Source organism: Lissotriton helveticus, chromosome 1_1 (assembly GCF_964261635.1).
Source record: "Lissotriton helveticus chromosome 1_1, aLisHel1.1, whole genome shotgun sequence".
NCBI classification, from domain to species: domain Eukaryota; kingdom Metazoa; phylum Chordata; class Amphibia; order Caudata; family Salamandridae; genus Lissotriton; species Lissotriton helveticus.
Window position 1 is genome coordinate 1,353,425,992 of NC_136057.1, and position 22,246 is coordinate 1,353,448,237.

Genomic DNA, 22,246 nt, shown 5'->3' on the forward strand with positions numbered 1-22,246 from the left:
TTCTCTATGGGATTTTTGAAAATTCTATGTCTAATAACTTTGGCGTTTGTGGACGGAATTGGCTGAAATTTTCAGGAAAATGGAACATTTTGTTTCTGAGCAGCCCCTGAAAATTTGGGGGGGGGGTTCGTCAAGGGGGGGCCGAGAAAAAAGGGGGGTCCCAAAACGTGTTTTTAACATTGAGTTTTCCATAGGGCGGTTGGCCTCACTTTTAGCCCGAACGGCTGAATGGATTTGCACGAAACTTGGCAAAATTGTAGGGGCTGGTAGCCCGATGTGCCTTTGCTAGGTCTCAATATATGTGCTCCAGTGGATTTTGAGAAATTAACGTTCAAAAAAAGATATATATCTGTAACAGCGGACCAGGCAGCGCTCCAGTTCGCGTACTTTTCGCGTCACGGAGCTTTGTGAAGCGAAGCGGATTGGTTCTCCGGCGTCTGTAAACATTCCAAACAGTCCGTAGCGGCCGCCATCTTGTCTCTCGGTAGGATCGAGAGACAAGAGGAGGCCAAAGCGAAGGGGCAAATGACCATAAGGGGGCATAGTAGATCCTCCCTGACCCTCTAGGTTTGATGTGGAGGTTTTAAAAGGGCCCCGCGGGACAAAAAAAATAAATAAATAAATAATCGAACGGCTGAATGGATTTGCACGAAACTTGGCAAAATTGTAGGGACTGGTAGCCCGATGTGCCTTTGCTAGGTCTCAATATATGTGCTCCAGTGGATTTTGAGAAATTAACGTTCAAAAAAAGATATATATCTGTAACAGCGCTCCGCTTCGCGTACTTTTCGCGTAACGGAGCTTTGCGAAGCTGATTGGTTCTCCGGCGTCTGTAAACATTGCAAACAGTCCGTAGCGGCCGCCATCTTGTCTCTCGGTAGGATCGAGAGACAAGAGGAGGCCAAAGCGAAGGGGCAAATGACCATAAGGGGGCATAGTAGATCCTCCTTGACCTCTTAGGTTTGATGTGGAGGTTTTAAAAGGGCCCCGCGGGGCAAAAAAAAATAAATAATAATAATCGAACGGCTGAATGGATTTGCACGAAACTTGGCAAAATTGTAGGGACTGGTAGCTCGATGTGCCTTTGCTAGGTCTCAATATATGTGCTTCAGTGGATTTTGAGAAATTAACGTTCAAAAAAAGATATATATCTGTAACAGCGCTCCGCTTCGCGGAGATAAAATTATCTCTGTATTACCTAGCTGTTGCTAACACCAGTTAGCGACCGCTAGTAGGAGATAGCGACCATCTTGGGCCCCACTTTGCATGTCAGTGATATTTATCACTAATGACATGCAAAGTGGGCATGCCAAGATGTTAGCGACTGGAAACAGTCGCTAACATCGCTATCTCCTATTACCAACTTTTGGAGATATTCGCGCTAAGCGCGAATATCTCCAAAAGCTACCACCTGCCCTGAGCAGTTCTTAGCCATGTTATCCAATGGGAGGTGGATAACATGGCTAAGAGCATTAGCTCGGTAATGCATGAATATCGCTGACTTTTCAGCGATATTAATGCATTGCGGTCGTTTTTCATCGCATTTGCGATAAACCTTGATAATAGCAAGGTTTATCTGCGATAATTTCTGACGATGCTTAGCGGTAAAAAATTCGTTGCTAAGCATCGTTAGGGATAAATATCGCTTAACTTTGGTAATATGCCCCAACGTCTGTTAACGTTCGATTCGAAGGAAATCAGGAAGTGTTGAAAAACATTGTCTGCGCCATCTTGCCTTTTTTCAAATGCCACACTTTTGTCGTGCACGGCAGCCATTTTAGATGCCTTGACCAGACCCACTCTCTGTACGCTGTCGATCCTTAGCATGGCTCCCCACCCTCGCAAGCATCTCCCCCAGGCAGCACTGGTCACCCCCGCTCTCTGTCTTATGCATGGGTAATAAACCTCCCCCCATCTGCGCTGCTCTTCCCTGAGAATCACACCCTGTGCCCGCCCGACACCTCCCTTTCGCCCTATTCACTACCGCACCCTCTCACACTCCTTTTCCTCTGTGTCCGATTGTCCAGGCCGGTCCTAGGCTATCAGCTAGCCCTGCAGATGTAGTTTATGGCCCCAGCTGTAAAGAATCACCCCTCTTCAAAGGAGTTATAGTAGATCAAGGCCCACACCCGATGAGATCCGTCACAGCACACGCGTTCCTACTATCTGAAAACCATCCTGTATTGTGATTGGGGAGGGGACCAAGCCTGAAGCGGAAGATTCCAGGGATGACTCTTTTTACATCAAAGTTTTTACAATTATGTGTCACATTAAAAATATATAGCACTCCAACAAAGTAGTAAGATTATAAAACTTTAATAAGTTATAAATATATACAACAAAACAAAAACAGTAAAAACATTTAAACATTTTTAGGGAAAATGAAGGAAGTAGCGGTCGGCTGTGCGAATAGTCCCAACGCAGCACAACGTCCAGATTTCTGGACGGCACCCAGGTGATGTTGCCTGGGTGCCGCACTGATTTCGGTATCCGGCGTGGGGCGTCGCGGGGGGTGGGTCATCAGTAGCGGTCTGTTGTGCGAATAGTTCCAAGGCAGCAGAACGATGGCACCAAGGCGATGTCCAGTAAGTTGCCGCCCTCCGAATAACGGCGAGGGGCGCCCCGGGGGGGGGGGGGAGGCGGCGTGAACGGGCCTCTCCAGGTGGAGTTTCGTCTGCTGTAGTGGGGCGCCCCTTTACCGTTTCAGTTGCCATTCCGTCCGCTTTTGGTCCACTGTGTCAAAAGCCGCAATTCAGCTGAGTTGCGCCCACTCTTGCGGTGCAGCGATAGGCGGCTGTCACAGGACTCTCAAAATGGCGGCAGGCTCTTTCCTTTTTGGGCCTGGTCCACTGAAATGGCCCTGGGACACCTTGGAAATCGCACGCTTGTCTGCTAGGTCTTGGACCCCATTCTCGAAAGCGTCCCCTCCGCCTTGAGGATTCAACAAAAGTTTTGGGGGCCCCCGACTCCTGCAGGCTTCTGGTGGGGAGCGGCTGCCATGATTGCTCGCGGAACGACCACGACGGAGCCACGAGATGGTGGTGCTTTCATGTTGACGCCAGCTTCAGTCTGAAACATCCAGAAACAAGGTGGGGCTTTCATCGTTTGGGAAAAAAAAAAGTTTTCATCCAATGAAAAGTGTTATTTTTAGGTCATATGATCAAGCCTTCCATCATTAGGAAACCAAAAGTAAAATGAACCAATGAAAAGTTTTATGAACAAGTCACATGACCTGTTATGCGGCATAGGGTATAAAATGCGGAGAAAATACGTTGGCACGTGAGGCGGCGTCAGTAGCGGACCGATGTGCGAATAGGCCGAAGGCAGCACAACGCGCCAAGATCCGGATGGCACCGAGGTGGTGTCTAGTAAGTTGCCGCACTGGTGTGGCCATCCTACAATGCTGAAAGTCGGCGTGGGGCGCCCCGTTGGCCTGTGAGATGGCGTCAGTAGCGGACCGATGTGCGAATGGGGCCAAAGGCAGCGCAACAATATTTTCTGAATAGAAGACACCACAAGGCGCTGAGATGCCAAGATCCGGATGGCACCGAGGTGGTGTCTAGTAAGTTGCCGCACTGGTGTGGCCATCCTACAATGGTAAAAGTCGGCGTGGGGCGCCCCGTTGGCCTGTGAGATGGCGTCAGTAGCGGACCGATGTGCGAATGGGGCCAAAGGCAGCGCAACAATATTTTCTGAATAGAAGACACCACAAGGCGCTGAGATGCCAAGATCCGGATGGCACCGAGGTGGTGTCTAGTAAGTTGCCGCACTGGTGTGGCCATCCTACAATGGTAAAAGTCGGCGTGGGGCGCCCCGTTGGCCTGTGAGATGGCGTCAGTAGCGGACCGATGTGCGAATGGGGCCAAAGGCAGCGCAACAATATTTTCCGAATAGAAGACACCACTAGGCGCTGAGATGCCAAGATCCGGATGGCACCGAGGTGGTGTCTAGTAAGTTGCCGCACTGGTGTGGCCATCCTACAATGCTGAAAGTCGGCGTGGGGCGCCCCGTTGGCCTGTGAGATGGGGTCAGTAGCGGACCGATGTGCGAATGGGGCCAAAGGCAGCGCAACAATATTTTCTGAATAGAAGACACCACAAGGCGCTGAGATGCCAAGATCCGGATGGCACCGAGGTAGTGTCTAGGTTGCCGCACTGGTGTGGCCATCCTACAATGCTGAAAGTCGGCGTGGGGCGCCCCGTTGGCCTGTGAGATGGCGTCAGTAGCGGACCGATGTGCGAATGGGGCCAAAGGCAGCGCAACAATATTTTCTGAATAGAAGACACCACAAGGCGCTGAGATGCCAAGATCCGGATGGCACCGAGGTGGTGTCTAGTAAGTTGCCGCACTGGTGTGGCCATCCTACAATGGTAAAAGTCGGCGTGGGGCGCCCCGTTGGCCTGTGAGATGGCGTCAGTAGCGGACCGATGTGCGAATGGGGCCAAAGGCAGCGCAACAATATTTTCTGAATGGAAGATACCACTAGGCGCTGAGATGCCAAGATCCGGATGGCACCGAGGTGGTGTCTAGCAAGTTGCCGTACTGGTGTGGCCATCCTACAATGCTGAAAGTCGGCGTGGGGCGCCCCGTTGGCCTGTGAGGTGGCGTCAGTAGCGGACCGATGTGCGAATGGGGCCAAAGGCAGCGCAACAATATTTTCTGACTAGAAGACACCACAAGGCGCTGAGATTCGGTTACCACCGAGGTGGTGTCTAGCAAGTTGCTGCACTGGTGTGGCCATCCTACAATACTGCTCCGAATAACGGCGTGGGGTGCCCGAAGGGGGGGGGGGGGGGCGGCGTGAACGGGCCTTCCCAGGTGGAGGCTCGTCTGCTGTAGTGGGGCGCCCCTTTACCGTTTCAGTTGCCATTCAGCTGAGTTTCGGCCGCTCTTGATGCTACAGCGACAGGCGGCTGCAACAGGACTCTCAAAATGGCGGCCTGTTCTTTGGATTTGGGCCTGGTCCACTAAAATGGCCCTGGGACACCTTAGAACTCGGACGCTTGAATTTTTTTTCCTTTCCTCTACATGCAAAAAAAGGTAAATGCCCGGTACGTTACACGCTTCATCTGCCACGATGTACTCTCCAGAGGAACCGAAAAAAATATAGTTATGGTAACTATACCATGCATCGTCATATGGAGAGGTGGCACCGATTAATTATAGTGCTGCATAAAAGAGAGATTTGGAGAAGAACCCCCGACCTGCCAGTACATTCATCAAAGAAGTGGCACTGACAGCATCAGAGGCAAGGGAAACGGTCCCAAATATTTAGAAGATTAAAAGATTAAAGATTAAAATGACATGTTTAGATTGTGGCAAATTAATTTCATGTGGACAGATGAGTGTTACTCTAATAAATACAGCATATGAACATCATCATAGTCGATGGTTGGTAGAGACATTTTGACTATATCCTGGACCTGCCCGTCCTCGCCCAAAATGGCGCCGGAATAAATGGGACTCGTAACTCCTTGTTGTGTACTTGTTGTACAACCTTGATATCACGAGATACGTATGCAGTTTTGAAGCACATGGCGGGCGGGGACGAGAATAGATTGAATATTTCGACATCTCTATTGATATTAAGTTGTGATGTGTTATTGATTACTGTACTATTGAAAGTTCGAATTAACGTCACCCATGGTACTTGCCCGCAAATGTATATCTAGATAATTTTATTGTAACTGGCCCTGTCGTATTTTAATTATAAAATGTACGTCCACCGATTCCGCAACTGTTAGACACCTTAGTTCTTGCAACCTAATGGCCCGCCCGTTACGTTCCTCTACAGTGTAAATGTCTCCTCATCATATACGATTACAGTTTGCTCCGTGGCCGGCGCACGTGGTTATAGGCCCGTATTTGTATACTGACATTTTCACAATAAAGGTTTTTAAAAGAAAACATGGTAGTAGTATTTACATTGGTAAAGTTTTTTAATAATAGTCACTGTTTTAGAATCAGTAAAAGGCAAGTGAAATAAAGCAGACCAATTACATGAAGGGTAAAAGGTATAATACGCAGGAACGCAGTAAAGATAAATGGTCAAGGGCTGTTGTGTTTTCTACTCCTGCAACATAAAGTGATCGATAAGAATCTCATATTCAGGCGTATCGGCGACTAAGACAGCAGGTCGACCCTCTTTTGCTCAACGGCTCCGTCATGGGACGAAGAAACGCCCTTTTTCTCGAAAAAAGAATATATTTTACTTGCAGGACAAATGTAAATTTTCCGGGAAAGTACATTAGCCTGGAACATTATAACATATATGTTTAAGAAAAAATAATGTTCGGAAGTAATAAAAAGCGTAATTTTTAGGTCATATGACCAAGCCTTTTCATCATTAGAATAAGAAAACTAAAATGAACCAATGAAAAGTTTTATTAACAAGTCACATGACCTGTTATGCTTACGTTACGCGCTGCGCGTCGCGCCCCGGATCACTTCCGGATGCGCTAACGCGGCGCGTCATATGACGCATTACGCGACAACGCAGGTCCAGAATATAGTCGAAATGTCTCCACCAACCAGCGGTCGGAACACAACCCCTTTCAGCAGGCTAAATAGTTCTGTTAAATGACAACAGAAGGGACAGGCAACAAGAACCATCAGTCAAAGAGGGGAGGGCTAGTTCTTCTCTACCGGGTTACGTTGGGGCGCTACCGGAACTGATCGAATTGGTAGTCTACAGTGTTTCTGGATGTTTCAGACTGAAGCTGGGGTTAGCATGAGAGCACCACCATTTCGTAGCTCCGTCGTGGCCATTCCGCGAGCAATCATGGCAGCCGCTCTTTATCGTTATTTTGGGCGGGGTGGGTGGCGGAGCCGAGCTGTATTGCAGCCATCATGGTGTGGAGTTTAGTTCATCTCACTAGTTTCGTATTTGTCATGAGGGGTTGTTCCTAATGTTTCTATTTTAGCGAGGTCAAAAAGAGATCCCATTAGTGGCCTACTGATTTTGCTCGATTCCTTTTGTTTTTTTACACGATTTTTCGTTATCTGCAAAGACTAAACAGAGTATTGCGACTCTGTGTTTGTTTGTAAATAGAGAATGAACCAAAGAGAACCAATTCTAAAACAGTAAATGCTTGGATAACAATCAATCAAATGGAGAGAGAAGCAGGCACGACGTATTACAACGGGGGCAAAGGCCTGGCCTGCGTTAACTACCTTTCACTATCTGCAAAGAGAGAGTACTCCTAATAGAAATGAGGGGGGGGGGGGGGCAGCATTTGAGATGTCATCAGTGATGTCATCAGTGATGTCACTGACCATGTCATGAATGATGTAATATGTGACATCATCAGCAGTGGATTGCGGGTGCGCGATATATAGTTAGTGCAACTAACTATATATGGAATTTCAATGGTTTTGTGTGAGTAAAATAAGGTTTTTTAAATGCTAATTCCTAACGATATATGGTCTATAACCTATGGTTTTTTCAGTGAATTTTCAAGGTTTTGTAAATGCTAATTCCTAACTATATATGGTCTATAACCTATGGTTTTTTCAGTGAATTTTCAAGGTTTTGTAAATGCTAATTCCTAACTATATATGGTCTATAACCTATGGTTTTTTCAGTGAATATATATATATATATATATATATATATATATCCACAGATTCGATCCATTCCGCATGAGAGCGCTCGCCAGCGTGTGCTCAACCCAAAGGCAGGATCAAGGCCCCAATTCAATTATGTACAGAAAGGGCAGCACAACTGGATACTTTTTCAAAGTTGCTTTATTTCACAACACTCCACCAACGCGTTTCAGCCTCACGGCCTTTCTCACGGTTAGTGAGTCCTTTTTTGCTTTCACATTATATACTGTCCCATATTAGCCGTTAAGTGGCATTATGGGATATGTAGTTTTTAGCAAAAATTTTTTTTTAACATATAAGACAAACAAAAGGACTGGTGTGTTAACATCACTAGTATAGTACTCAGCGCCACAAGTAGTGTTTACTCAGGAATTACTCTGTTTCATGGCTTACAAATTGTAATGAAATTGGGTTGTAATGGGTATAGTACCCTGGTCTTAAAGTCAAATTAAGCTGAGTTCACTTTCACTCAAGATGTATGTGGAGATCTTCTCCGAAGTTCATGCCTTTGGGCTGTTTCGTTCGAAAGCGGACAATGAAGCGGGATTCCATTTGTCGCAAAAGACGGACAGTGTCTCCTCCTCTCTCTGTTTTAGACAGCATTTTCAGTCCAAAAAAGGTCATGGCTCTCCAGTCCCCATTTTGACAGGCAGTCAAGTGCTTGGCAGTGGCATACAACATATTCTGGTTTTTCACAGCACGTATGTGCTCCAATATTCTTTTTTTCAGCATGCATGTAGTCGACCCAATGTACTTCATACCGCATTTACACTCTATGACATACACCACATTTTTTGATGTGCATGTTATGTATTGCTTAATGACCATTTCTTTTCCATCTGGTTCTCGTACTGTCTTTGTTTTTCTGCCTATTTTGCACGCTTTACATGACGTGCATGGCTTGAAGCCAACATTCTGTTCCATCCACCATTTGGGTTGTTCTTTTACTTGGAAGAAGCTTTTTACTAGCAGATTTTGCAAAGACGTGTTTTTTTTGTACGTGATTGATGGGTGTTTGTCCACTAGAGGTCCTACATCCGGGTCACTGCTGATCAGATGCCAATATTTGTTCAATTTCTTGGCAATGATGCCACTTTCCTTGTTATATGTCGTGACAAATCTGGGTGGATCTTTATCCTGTGGGGGTTTCTGTTTTTCAATGAGCGTTTCAGCTCTGCTGATTTTATCTACCTTTTTTTTGGAGTCTTTTAATACATAGTCCTTGTATCCTCTTGCTAGGAATCTTGTTCTGCTTTCACATATCTTTTTTTCGGCTTCTTCTGGTTTAGAGCAATTTCTTTTCAATCTTATGTACTCTCCATAAGGAATACTTTTGAGTAATGATTTGGGGTGGAAACTATTACCATGGAGTACACTATTGGTCGCCGTTTTTTTTCTAAACAGTGTAGTTTCCAATTTGCCTTCCGGGACATATACTTTGGTGTCTAGAAAGTCAATTTCTTCACTGCTTGTTGAACAGGTGAACTGTAAACCTTCCTCATTCTGATTTAAAGTAGTGAAAAACTTTTGGAATTGTTCATCAGTTCCATTCCAAATCAGAAAAAGGTCGTCAATATATCTGACCCATAAGATGATCCGGTCCAGTTCTTCTTGGTCAGTTGTATTCCATGCGACCATCTTCTCCCAATATCCCATGGTCACATTTGCATAATTGGGAGAAAAAGAAATCCCCATGGCTGTTCCGCACTCTTGCCTGTACAAGGTATTGTTGAAAAGAAAGATGTTGTTGGTAAGACAGAGCTGTATCATCTGTAGAAGCATTGAGGTGTGCTCTATTTCTTTAATGCTGCGTTGTTGTAAGAAATATTTACATGCTTTCATTCCCACATCATGTCTTATCGATGTGTATAGAGATACAGCATCTATTGTCACCAAAAGGTAGCCTGGGTTCCATGAAATGTCCATGAGGATTCTCAAAAAATCACCAGTATCCTTCAGATAGGAAGGCATGCTCTTGGCAATGGGTGCGAGAAAGGTGTCTACATATCTCGATACTTTTTCATAGAGGGAATCGCAGGAGGAAACGATAGGTCTACCGGGCGGGTTGATCAGGGTTTTGTGGATCTTTGGCAGGAAGTATATGCACGGGGTGATTGGAAATTCCGTGATCATATATTTAATTTCATCCTCATTGATCAATCCCTTCCTATGCCAGTTCTTTAGGTTTCCATGTAATTCAGACATCATTCTGGTCATTGGATTTGATGTAAGTTTGCTGTAATTTTGAGGTATGTTTAGTTGGCGTTCTGCTTCCAATATGTAATCTTTTGTGTCTTGGATGACAATATTGCCCCCCTTATCCGCTGGTTTTATTATTATGCTGATGTTGTTCGCAAGATTTTGTATGGCCTCTTTTTCTTTTTTTGAAACATTTTGATGTTTGTTGTCTTTCACTTTTATCAGTTTGTCAATTTCTTCTGACATTGCCTCTGCGAACAAATCGATTTTGTTGCCTGGAGATAAGACTGGGCAGTAGCGGGATTTTTTCTTTAGTCCTGTGCTTTTGCTTAGATTGGTTTGAATATCCATTTGATGTAGCATTTGTGTATCCGTTACCTCCTCATTCTCAGGATTATACATTATATTGAATGTGTCTCTTAGATCGGACAGTTGGTCAATGGAAGTTTCCTCTTCCGTTTCCCTTGCTTGTTGGGTGATTTCGGTTCCATTGCTTGATGTCGGTTTGTTGGCATGAATCTTAGCCAATTTGAGTTTTCTTATAAATTTGTATAAATCTATTTTAGTTTGTGGATAATTGAAATGTGCCTCTGGACAGAACGATAACCCTTTGTTGAGGACTTTTTGTTCATCATCTGACAGTTGATAGCTCGATAGGTTTACAATTAGATTGGCTACTTTCTGTTCCGTAGGGGGTATTGTCTTTTTTCGCCGCTTGGACCTGCGGGTTTTTCTGGTGCTGGTGAGGGATTTGGTGGGTTTTGCATGCCTCTCCCTCTTCCTCGTCTTTGGAAGGGCATTCTCCCTCTGCCTCCTCTGGTGATGTCTTTCTGTAGATTCACCATTTTTACCTCTTCTAAAATATTGAAGTTTTTTGACTGTTCAATTGTCAAATCCGCCAAGCTGGCATCTGATTCGCTGCCGCTCGATGCTGGTATGTTCACCGGAAAGTTTTTTTTCAGGTTATCATAGCGTTTTGCGAAAGTGAGAATACGTCCATGTTGATAATCTAATTCATCCCTTCTGAACTTTCGTTCTTTACGCTCTTGTATTTCCTCTTCGTAAGTGTCCAGTCGTGCTTCCATTTCAGATCTTAGTTTTGTGATTTCATCCTGCTTTGTGTCTTTGGAGATTATGTCCTCCAACTCTTTTATTTTGATTGTTATATCATCAATGTCAATTTTGGCATGCTTGATGAGAATGCGCATCATATTTAAAGAACAGTCCGTATTGTTATCGAGCCATTCCATGATAAGAACTTCCTTAGTGTCCGGGTGTGTGGGCATGGTAAAAATCCTCAATCCCCTCGGGATTCTCTTTACTTCCACATAGTTCTCTAGTGCTATGATCTCCCAGCTCTTGTTAATTTCCTTTTTGTATAAGCGTTCCAGTGTGTTCATTTGCTGCTTTAAAGTAACATTGTCACTTTCTGTTGTTTTTGTTTTCTTCTGTACATCCGCTGTTATTGCTCCTGGTTTAAACATAGTTGACGCTTTTGTTGCACGTTTGGCAACCCTAGCTTCCATTGTTACACAGAGCTTGATGTCAACACACCACACAAAAAGAGCGTTTCTTCGTAAGTGATTCAATAAACTTTTGCTTTCTCCAGTCTGCTTTGTATTCCTTGTCTCGCGTTCTGTAAACGCGTAGACCACTTGCAAGAGTACAAATGCAGCCGCTTCGGTAACCCGCTGCTGAGTCACACAGTGTACTGGGTCGCTCACCTCGTTGTGGTAGTCCTTGTAGCTGCAGCCGAGCCTGCCGCTTCGTCCACCAACCGAGGGCGATTCTCCAACTTCAGGGCTGACTTGCCAATCACAGGTTACCGGGCGCTCTATATATATAAAAAGGGTGTGTCACTTGCTTGGAACGCACACAATGACAAGCCGGACTCCTGTGTATTTTGAAAGCGTCCTTTATTCCAGCAGGTCAGCATTTCTGAATTCCCATTAAAACCGCCCGACGCGTTTCGAAGCTAACTTGCTTCTTGTTCACGGGCTGCCATGTAAATAAGGTAGTGATTACGAGCTGGAGCAGTCAGTCATTATGATTACTTTTTCCCGCCCCCTGGTGGGCTTGCTCAGGTGCATACTGGAAAAGCATTATGGAACTTCGAGTTCCTGCTCGTGTGTTTTCTCCCTGTGGTGGGGTCTGCCTGCTTCTTTGCATCCATTTCATTACTTTTGCTTCTCACCCTCCAGTGGGTATTGGGAGAAAGACAGACCCAATTCAGCTGTTCTTTCTTGTCATTCTGCCAGTATGAGGTTCTAGTATCTCAAGGCAGCTCACGAAATGGAAGTAGAGACCGGAAAGAGGCCGGTAACTAACTTCAAAGGGAAGTCGAAATTCTGTCCTATTCTATATCCAGGTAACAAAATAGACATCTTCTACGATTTGGTGCTAGGGGATTTGGAAAGAATGCATAGCACACAAACTGGCAAAAAAGAAAATTTGAGCAAAACTGAACGCTTGGCCATCCAAACCCTGAGAAACAACAACACAATTGAAATCAAGCCCGCCGATAAAGGCGGAATATAGTCATTATGGAAAGAACAGACTATGTAGAGGAAGCATTACGGCAATTGGGAAATACCAACAACTATAAAATTCTATTAAAAAACCCAATGATCAGCCTAACAATAGACCTAAAAACTAAACTGGAGACATGGAGAAATGAAGGCCTATTGACGGAAGAGGAAAGCAAATATCTTGTGGTGGAAAACCCGATCACACCGACCATCTACTTTCTTCCGAAAGTCCATAAGACTCTCAATAAACCACTGGGCAGTCCTATAATATCGAGTTGTGGCAGTCTCTATGAACACATATCGAAATATGTGGATTATTTTCTAGCCCCTATAGTACCATCACTAAGCTCCTATCTGAAAGATACTGGCGACTTTTTACGTATTCTGTCAAATACAGATTGGCAACCCACCTACCTCCTAGTGACAATAGATGTCATCTCGCTATACACATCAATAGACCACGAAATCGGAATCAAGGCCATTCAATACTTCCTCCAACAACGTCCAGTATCTGAATATCAACACTCAAAAATGCTGCTACAAATGATTACCATGTGTCTCTACAACAACATTTTTTTATTCGACAAGAAGGTGTATGCGCAGTGCTGCGGGACCGCCATGGGCGTTTCCTTTTCCCCGAGCTACGCAAATCTCGAGATGGGGTGGTGGGAGAGATGCGTGGCTTGGGGAGAGGAGAACGACCATCATATGGCGGACGTAGCGCTGTGGCTGCGCTTTATTGATGACTTATTTCTCCTATGGAAGGGTACTGAAGATGACTTCAAGAAATTCTTTAACAAACTAAACAATAATGACGTGGGCCTAAGATTCACGTATAATTTAAGTGCAAAAGAAGTGGAATTCCTGGATACTAAAGTATATGTGAAAAACAATAAAATCCAGACAACTACCCACCGTAAGAAAACTGCCACAAACAGTATACTACACGGCCAGAGTTTTCACCCGGTTAATCTAAAAAAGAGCATATCATATGGTGAACTTTTGCAAATGAAGAGGAACTGCTCGGAAGCAAATGAAATGGAGAAAAAATTCGCAGAGACAAAAAAACGGTTCATACAAAGAGGATACAAAAGAACGGACATAGCCAGAGGAGAAGCCGCAGCTAGAAACAAAAGCAGAACGGATTTACTAATGAACAAAACAGGCAACAAAAGTGACGAAGAATCAACAATCACAAAAATCATGAAACAAAAAAAAGCTAAAAAAGGAAAAAATGCAGCAAATGAAGAACAACCACGCATGATAATAAGATACACCAAAGAAAGCAACAAAATCAGACAAATCATGATGAAGTACTGGCATGTACTGAGAAAAGATCCAGACATTGGAAAAAACATAGGAATATATCCTAAAATAACATACACAATAGCACCAAACCTTGCTGATCATCTGGTACAAAGCCATTTTCAAAAGAAAAAAACTAACTCTTGGCTGGACAACAGACGCAGTGGTTTCACAAAATGCCAAACGTGCAAAGCGTGTAAAATTGGAAAAAATCTGAAGAATATACAAGATGCGACTGGTAAAAACGTCATCATAAGGGAAACAATTACATGTGAGACGTCATTTGTTGTGTACTTATTACAATGTAAATGCGGAAAAAGGTACATTGGAAGTACCACTTGTCCCCTGAAGAAGCGAATTTTGGAGCACATCCGTGCTATAACAAACAGAGACCAAACATATGCCATGGCCAAACATATAGCAAGCCATGAGGGAAAAACATGGTTGGACATAACATACTCGGGACTGGCAGCCGTCTCCCAACATGAACGAGGGGGAGATAGGAAACTTAAATTAAGGAGGCTGGAGTCTAAACTTATCATGAAATTGAAAACCAAACAACCGCTGGGGCTGAACGGGGATGAGGAACTATATGTTCATTTATGAATATGATGTCAAGACTCATTAGAAAATAACTTTTTTTTTTTTAAAAGAAACTTTCCGTTGAAAATTGAACAAGTATAGAAGGACAAGGGACAAAGATCGAAAAAGATGTGTAGAATGTTCTAAAATGATTAACTGCCAGAAATTCGTATTGTGTTGTCATATACTTCCCGTATAGACTACGGTAATGTACTGCTGCTGGGAACATCGGATAAAAACATTAGAAAGCTGCAAGTCCTGCAAAACTCAGCGGCTCGCCTTGTGCTGAGTCTTCCTCGCAGGGCTCCGTCTAAACCTTCCCTGGCCTCCCTTCATTGGCTACCCATCCGACATAGGATACTATTTAAAGCCCTCCTATGGTGTCACAGGATCATCCATCTAAAAGCCCCGTCTTATTTGTCCGACTTAGCCATACCATATGAGCCGAACAGGACCCTACGCTCTATGGGAATGGGGCTGCTTAAAACCTCGCGCATAAAAAAAGCCAGGATGGGTGGAAAGTCCTTCCGCACCCTTGCGGCTAGGAAATGGAATGCCCTCCCTGCATCCATCAGATTAGAACAAAATGAGGCTTCTTTCAGGAAGCTGCTGAAAACTCATTTATTTACTTTATAATGTACAGTTTCTCTGATCTCTGGCTAAGACTTTTCTCTCCACACAGCGCGGGGACACGCCGGGAGGCGTCACCAGGCGCTTTATAAGCCCCTTTAATAATAAAGCACCTCATGTAAGAATGTTTGCTTGGTCAGCGGTGCAAAGGGCACTCAGCCCTAGTAAAGCAAAATCCCCCACACATAAGTACACATGGCATAAAATATATACTCATATAAGCCAATCAAGTTGTCGAGTACAATATATCACGGCTTGTAAATATGTGAGGGGGTTATACACCGCGTAGCCGAATAAACATTAAGTACATGAGGACAATCATCAAAATGATGAAACTCACTCGCAATACATCAAATCCATCAGTTGTAAAATCACATACTTAATGCTGAGTAAACACATGCTGTGTATGACAAACAGGATGGTGAACCCACATGTCGATTTGATCGAGTTTGTAAAGATAAAACACTTATGAATAAGACATGATGAAATTAAATATGTAACATCTGATACAATCATTATGAACCACATATTCCACAATGCACTGCGTGCAGCAATAGTATAAATAAAGAAACAGATGTGGGACAAACTGTAAAAAACTGCCGTGATCAAGAACTCTGGTTCGAAACGCGTAGGCGAACACAGTTTTGAATAAAGAACTTTGAAATGGACTACTGACTGGAGTGCCTTCACTTGTTTATTTTTGAAAAATGTAAACGGGATACTGCCCTGATCCCGGTGACGGCACCGACTGAAAAGTGCTCCTTCTGGTAACAGGACAACTTGTGGAATAATATATATATATATATATATATATATATATGACAGTAAATCCCTCCTCCACTGAAGAAAAGAGGCAGCAGCCACGAGGGGAAGTGTAGGGAGGCACTTTATTTAAAACAAAAGCAGTCCGGTGTGTATGTATCTTCAAAAAAAGGGTGTGCCACTTGCTTGGAACGCACACTATGACAAGCCGGACTCCTGTGTATTTTTTAAAGCGTCCTTTATTTCAGCAGGTCAGCATTTCTGAATTCCCATTAAAAACGCCCGACGCGTTTCGAAGCTAACTTGCTTCTTGTTCACGGGCTGGCATGTAATAACTACAAAGACCAACATGCTTTGCGCATACGCCCACTGGGGCGGGGACATTAAATATGCGCGTAATTCACCAGAGCTACTGTTTTCCTCTCAGCCAGTGATCAAGGGCGGGACCACGCCCGAAACGCGTTTGGCTTTTATATGTGTCAGGAGCGCCAGGCTGTTTGCGGATGCTGTCCCAGATTAAAGGAGTTAACCTGCCGTGTGTGGCCTTCTTTCCTGGAGGGAAGTCTGTTTTGAATATATATATATATATAGATATATATATATATATATATGTATGTATCTTCAAAAAAAGGGTGTGCCACTTGCTTGGAACGCACAGGTAAAAAGTAATCATAATGACTGACTGCTCCAGCTCGTAATCACTGCCTTATTTGCATGCCAGCCCGTGAACAAGGAGCAAGATAGCTTCGAAACGCGTCGGGCGTTTTTAATGGGAATTCAGAAATGCTGACCTGCTGGAATAAAGGACGCTTTCAAAATACACAGGAGTACGGCTTGTCATTGTGTGCGTTCCAAGCAAGTGGCACACCCTTTTTTCGATATATATATGTACTGGAGTACTTTAAAGGTACTTAGCTGCATTTTGCTCACTGTTGTTGCTCTTGTACTGGTAGTCCTAAGTCCTTTCCCCTTCATATGACCCATTCTCCTCTCCTGGTCTGGTTTGTTTTTGTAGAAATTGGGAGCTTCTAGGGACCTCGTTGTTTAACACCTCTTAGAAAAACATGCACCCATCTACCCATCAGTCCTTTTTTGTGTTGGTCAGATATGTACTAAGGAATGGGTTGTACCAGCCTGAATACATCCTATTCATGAAAAATAAAATTATTAGTTATAACTACCAGTGCATTAACTCACTATACTGAGTCCTTTGGACTTTTTATGAGGGTTGAGAAGCAAAATCCAATGTGCAGGCAATTTACATATAGTACTTCATGGCTTGGCATTTTTCTTATGCGTATCATTATAACTGGTACATTTATGCCCCAGTGTTAGAGGTAGAGGTAGAAGCAGTTCACATCGCTTCTGTAGTGATTACAGCGTAGAGATTGCTAGCATTATCCCCTGTGTATTGAAAAGGTTTTCAGTAATGCACTACTTCTGCTTTATCTCTGCTCCCTGCCTCCTTGTATCACTCTTTTTGACCTATCAACGTTTTTTTTAACCTGAAACGAAAACTCTTTGCTCTTTCGTTGATTGTTTTTCTTGTTGCAGTTGGCAACCTGGCTGGGAGATGCAGACCAACCAACGCTGAGACCCTACATCTATCTCTCAACTTCCTGTATTGTAGCTTACAACAGGCCAACTCCAGCAGTCGGAAGAAAGGTAAACTATCGGACATTGTACTCTAATCCTTGAGGTCATCTAGATCTGTGTTAAAACAGACAAATTGGATAGGCACATATCTCAAAAAGGTACATATTTATAGGAAACTGGCAGGGTGCAGTGTTACCCCAAAAATTTGTAATGTCGCTCTTTGACAGTTTCAAAATGCATGGATGCGCCACATACACAAGAATGCGGCACACCCTTGTGTTACCATAGGCGCTGGAGCTAAAAACGCTTCCTAGTGCCATTTTGCTAGGGTACCTGCACTGTAGGGGCAATTGTTAATATGCAGGAAGGGACACCTTCCTGCACATAAGCAATCTTTACAGGCGATTTGGTCTGTCTATGTGTGCTGCAGAATGTAATGCATGTGGAAAGAGAAAATCTCCAAAAACACGTAGTGATAGATTCCTTACCTTAGAATTACCCCAGCTGTCAGACTGGATCCGGAAAGTTTTTGTCAGCAGTACCCCTGCGCGTTGGTAGGTGGCGTCGTGCGGCTCCGTGTCCATCATTGGCGTCGTAGTCCCCGGGATGACGTTGCGGCAGCTACTTAGACAACGCCCTCGCGAGCTGACTTCAGTTCTTTCTTTTTCCGCACCAGCAAGTGCAGATCCGGAAAAAGCGGCACCCCTAGGAGGGTGCAAGTTATGCAAGTGGTTTTGCGTAGGGCGGCGGAGGCTCTCCTCCAACTCCCAACAGTGGCCGTCAGGACTAACCTCCTGACAGAAGTTCTTTAGCCGGCGGCTACCTCTGCAGAGACACTGCTGCCTTTTAATGATGCACTTTCCGATGTTCTTTTGGGCACCTGGTTCAGGACCAACACAAGGGCTCCTGTGCATAGGAACGTGGCCCGACGCCTTTGCCCTGCCCCGGGCGACCCCATTTTCCTTTCCCAACACCCCACCCCTGAGAGCTTGGTTGTCCAAGCCTCTGCATCCCTAAGCGCATTCCCTTCTGCACCCCTGGACAGGGAATCCAAGAAACTGGAACAGTTCGGAAAGAAGATTTTTTCTTCCGCCAGTTCAGGGCTGAGGTCTGTGAACACCGCCGGCCTCTTGGGCCGTTATTCCCACTCTCTGTGGGATAGGGTGGCGCAGGTGCGGCGTCAGTGTCGGAAGGAGGCCCAGACATCGCTTTCTCAAGCGATTGCTGAAGGGTGAGATGCAGCGAAGTTCACAATTCGATGTGACCTTGACACCGCAGACTTGCTGGGCAGAGCGATTTCTACGACAGTGGCGCTCCGTCGCCACGCCTGGCTGAGGACAACTGTTATTTCGGGAGATGTCCAAAACACCTTGATGGAGATGCCCTTTGATGGCATTTGCCTTTTTGGCAATAAAGCGGATATTGCGTTGGAGCGCTTTTAGGACTCAATGTCTACGACCAAGTCCTTGGGCCTTTTGGCCACACGCCCTCCTCCTCCTTCTGCTTTTCGATCCTTTCATGGCCACAGACGGGGCGCCCGACACGTTTGCTTCAGAGCCACAGGCCTGCGCAGCAACAGTCTCAGCGCGGAAGTGGGATCCACCGAGGCGGGTTAGGGGACCAGCGGGCGGGTCAGTCCACCTGGATGTATGTCGTTACTACGCATGCCTTTACCACGCAGGTTTTACAACGCAAGTTGTTACAACGACTTGCGTTGGGGGGCGCTGGATAGTGAATAGTTTAATTTACGACTTGCGTTGTAAAAGTTGCGCGGTAAAGGTACTGCGTGGTAAAAGTTGTGTTGTAAAAGCTGTTCTCCGTCCACCTCCACCCCACTGCCTCCAAACTTTCCTAGTCCGGTCTTTCAGGCCCATCAAATGCCAGTGGGCGGCGGGATTTGCCATCACATCCCCTACAGGTGCGCCATCACTTTGGACAGGTGGGTTTTGCAGATAGTCCGAAGAGGCTACTCCCTCCCCTTTGAGACTACCCCTCCAGCCATGCCACCCCAGTACCACTGCATGTCGGGGAAACACTTGGCACTTCTTCACCAGGAAGTCGCGGCCCTCTTGGCCAAGGGGGCCATCAAGCACGTTCCTGCAGCAGAAGTAGGACATGGTTGTTATTCCCACTACTTTCTGGTGCCCAAAAAGGACAAGGGCCTGCATCCTATCTTGGACCTCTGGGACATCAATCGCTTCCTCCAAGAGGAGAAGTGCAAGATGGTAACTCTGGCTCAGGTCTTGTCTGCTCTCGATCCTGGAGACTGGATGGTAGCGTTGGACCTGCAGGACGCATATTTCCACATTCCCGTTTTGCCGGTCCACAGGCATTACCTGCGGTTCATGGTAGGCCAAGAGCACCTTCAGTTTAGTGTGTTCCCCTTTGGCCTTACCAGTGCTCCCCGGGTGTTCACGAAAGGGATGGCGGTGGTTGCAGCTCATCTGCGCAGATCAGGGGTTCCAGTGTTCCCCTATCTTGACGACTGGCTGTTGAAGGCGGGCTCGCCCCAGACAGTTGTCTCTCACCTCCAGACTGCGGCAAACCTGCTGCATTTTTCTGGGGTTCTCCATCAATGTGCCGAAGACGCACCTGATTCCCTCGCAGAAGCTCCTCATCATCGGAGCGGTTCTGGATACGACACACTTTCGGGCCTATCCTCCCGAGCGGCAAGTCCAGGTTATTAAGGCTATGATTCCGATCTTTCAGCCTCTATCCTGGGTTTTAGTCAGGATGGCCCTAAGTCAGCTGGGCCTCATGGCCTACTGCATCCTGCTGGTCACTGGCATATGCTGGCTCTGCAGTGGGACCTGAAGTTCCAGTGGGCGCAGCATCAGGAGAACCTGTCCGATTACGTCCAGATCTTGGAGGGCACTACACACCAGCTGCAGTGGTGGCTCACAAACCAGCTTTGGGTCGATGGCAGATCCCTCTCCCTTCCCCAACCGGAGCATACGGTAGTGATGGACGCGTCCCTCCTGGGATGGGGGGGCCACATCGGAGGCAGAGATCAGAGGCCTCTGGTCTCCGGTGGAGTCCAGGCTCCATATCAACATTCTGGAGCTTCGGGCAATCCGACTTGCAGTGAAGGCATTCCTTCTCTCTATCAAGGGGAGAGTAGTGCAGGTGTTCACAGACAACACCACCGCCATGTGATATTTCAACAAATAGGGCAGGGTGGGGTTGTGGACCCTATGTCAGGAGGCTCTGCGTCTCTGGACATGGCTGGAACATCAGGTAATTTCCCTGGTGGTTCAACACCTGGCAGGTTCACTCAATGCCAGGGCGGGCGAACTCAGCTGCAGGTGCATGATGGATCACGAAAGGCGTTTTCACTCGGATGTGGTGCAAGGTCTCTTTCAACAGTGGGGAGAGCCTTGGTTAGATCTATTTGCCACGGAAGAGAACGCACAATGCCAGCAATTCTGCACGTTGGAATTTCCAAGGCGGCACTCGCTAGGCACCGCTTTTCGTCGTGAGTGGAGTTGCGGTCTGTTGTACGCCTTTCTGCCCATACCACTTCTGCCCATAGTGCTGAAGAAGATCAGGTGCGACTGGGCCAAAGTCATTCTTGTGGCTCCGGACTGGTCTCGAAGAGTTTGGTATCCCGAGCTACTCAGTATGACAATCGATCCCCCGATCCGGCTGCCTCTTCAGGAGGATCTTCTGTCGCAGCAGCAGGAGATGGTCCTCCACCCGAACCTGTCTAGCCTCCACCTCATTGCGTGGAGATTGAGTGGCAGCAATTGATTCCTTTTGACTTGCCTCCTGAAGTCTGTGATGCCATTCTGGCAGCCAGGCGTCCCTTCACTAAGTTGGCATACACCTGCAGGTGTAACACATTTGTGACATGGTGCACAGCAAAGGCTGTGGATCCCCTTTCTGACCCTCTTTCAGAAGTTTTACTGTTCCTTCTTTCTTTGGCCCAGCAGGGCTCTGCTCTGGGCACTATCAAGGGCTACCTTTCTGCTATTTTATCAAGGGCATTACTCATCTTTTCCCTCCTAGTCCCTTTGTAATGCCATAGTTGAACTTGAACCTAGTTCTTACATACTTGATGTGCTCTCCCTTTGAGCATCTTCACAACTGTCCTCTTCGTTTGTTAACTCTGAAGACTGCTTTCCTGGTTGCCATCACCTCTGCAAGGAGAGAGAGTGAGCTCCAGGCTCTTTCTTTTAAACCTCCTTTTCTGTCAGTCCATCCGGACCAAGTTGTGCTCAGGACACGTCCCCCCTTTCTACAAAAGGTTGTCACTGCCTTTCACATCGGGCAGACCATCACTTTGCCCACTTTCTTTCCTCCTCCACATCCTTCCATGGAGGAAGAGGGATTTACCGTCTGGACCCAAAACATGCGCTCTCCCATTTTACCTAAATCGCACCCAACAGTTCTGGGTGGATGACCAGCTCTTTGTTGGCTATGTGGGCGCCAAAAAAAGGTCTGCCGTACACAATACGGACTATCTCCCGATGGGTCATCTTGTTTATTAAAGCCTGTTATTCTCTGGCTAAAAAGGAGCCTCCGGTGGGGCTGTGCGCCCATTCCACCAGGGTGACGGAGGCCAATACGGCATTGGGACGTGGTGTCCCCTTACAAGACATCAGTCAGGCAGCTACGTGGGCCTCGCTGCACACTTTTACTAAGCACTATTGCCTGAACAGCCAAGTCCGGAGAGACGAATTCTTTGGCCGTTTTGTTCTCCGGGACTTTCTGGTGTGATCTTGGTTCGCAGATCCACCACCGGGGATGGTATTGCTAGGGTATCTATTCTAAGGTAAGGAATCTATTACTATGTGTTTCTTCCAGATGAACAAGTTACTTACTTTCGGTAACGATATATCTGTAAGAAACATTAGTTAGTGATAGATCCCTTACCGCCCCACCCATCCTCCCCGTTCTGCGAACTGAGTTCTAGGGTTAAGGTCATCCCCTTCAGGGCCCTAGTTTCAATGTACCAGTGGCGCGGAAAGTCGTGTACATAACTGACGTCAGCATGCGAGGGCGGCGCCTAAGTAGCTGCAGCGACGTCATCCCGGCGA

The 22,246-nt window shown here is 46.0% G+C and overlaps 1 protein-coding gene across 2 annotated transcripts in view; it reads left to right on the forward strand.

Moving 5' to 3' along the window:
• Positions 1–22,246, forward strand: part of MEI1 (meiotic double-stranded break formation protein 1) — a 3,250,839-nt gene that overhangs the window by 2,533,419 nt on the left and 695,174 nt on the right. Inside the window, exon 23 of one of the 2 annotated variants that reach the window (XM_078683295.1) lies at positions 17,166–17,276. The exons of the other annotated variant lie outside the window; for it this stretch is intronic. Within the exon in view, the coding sequence (XP_078539421.1) occupies positions 17,166–17,276 (111 nt within the window). The remainder of the gene's footprint in view (positions 1–17,165; positions 17,277–22,246) is intronic. 2 annotated transcript variants of the gene reach the window in all.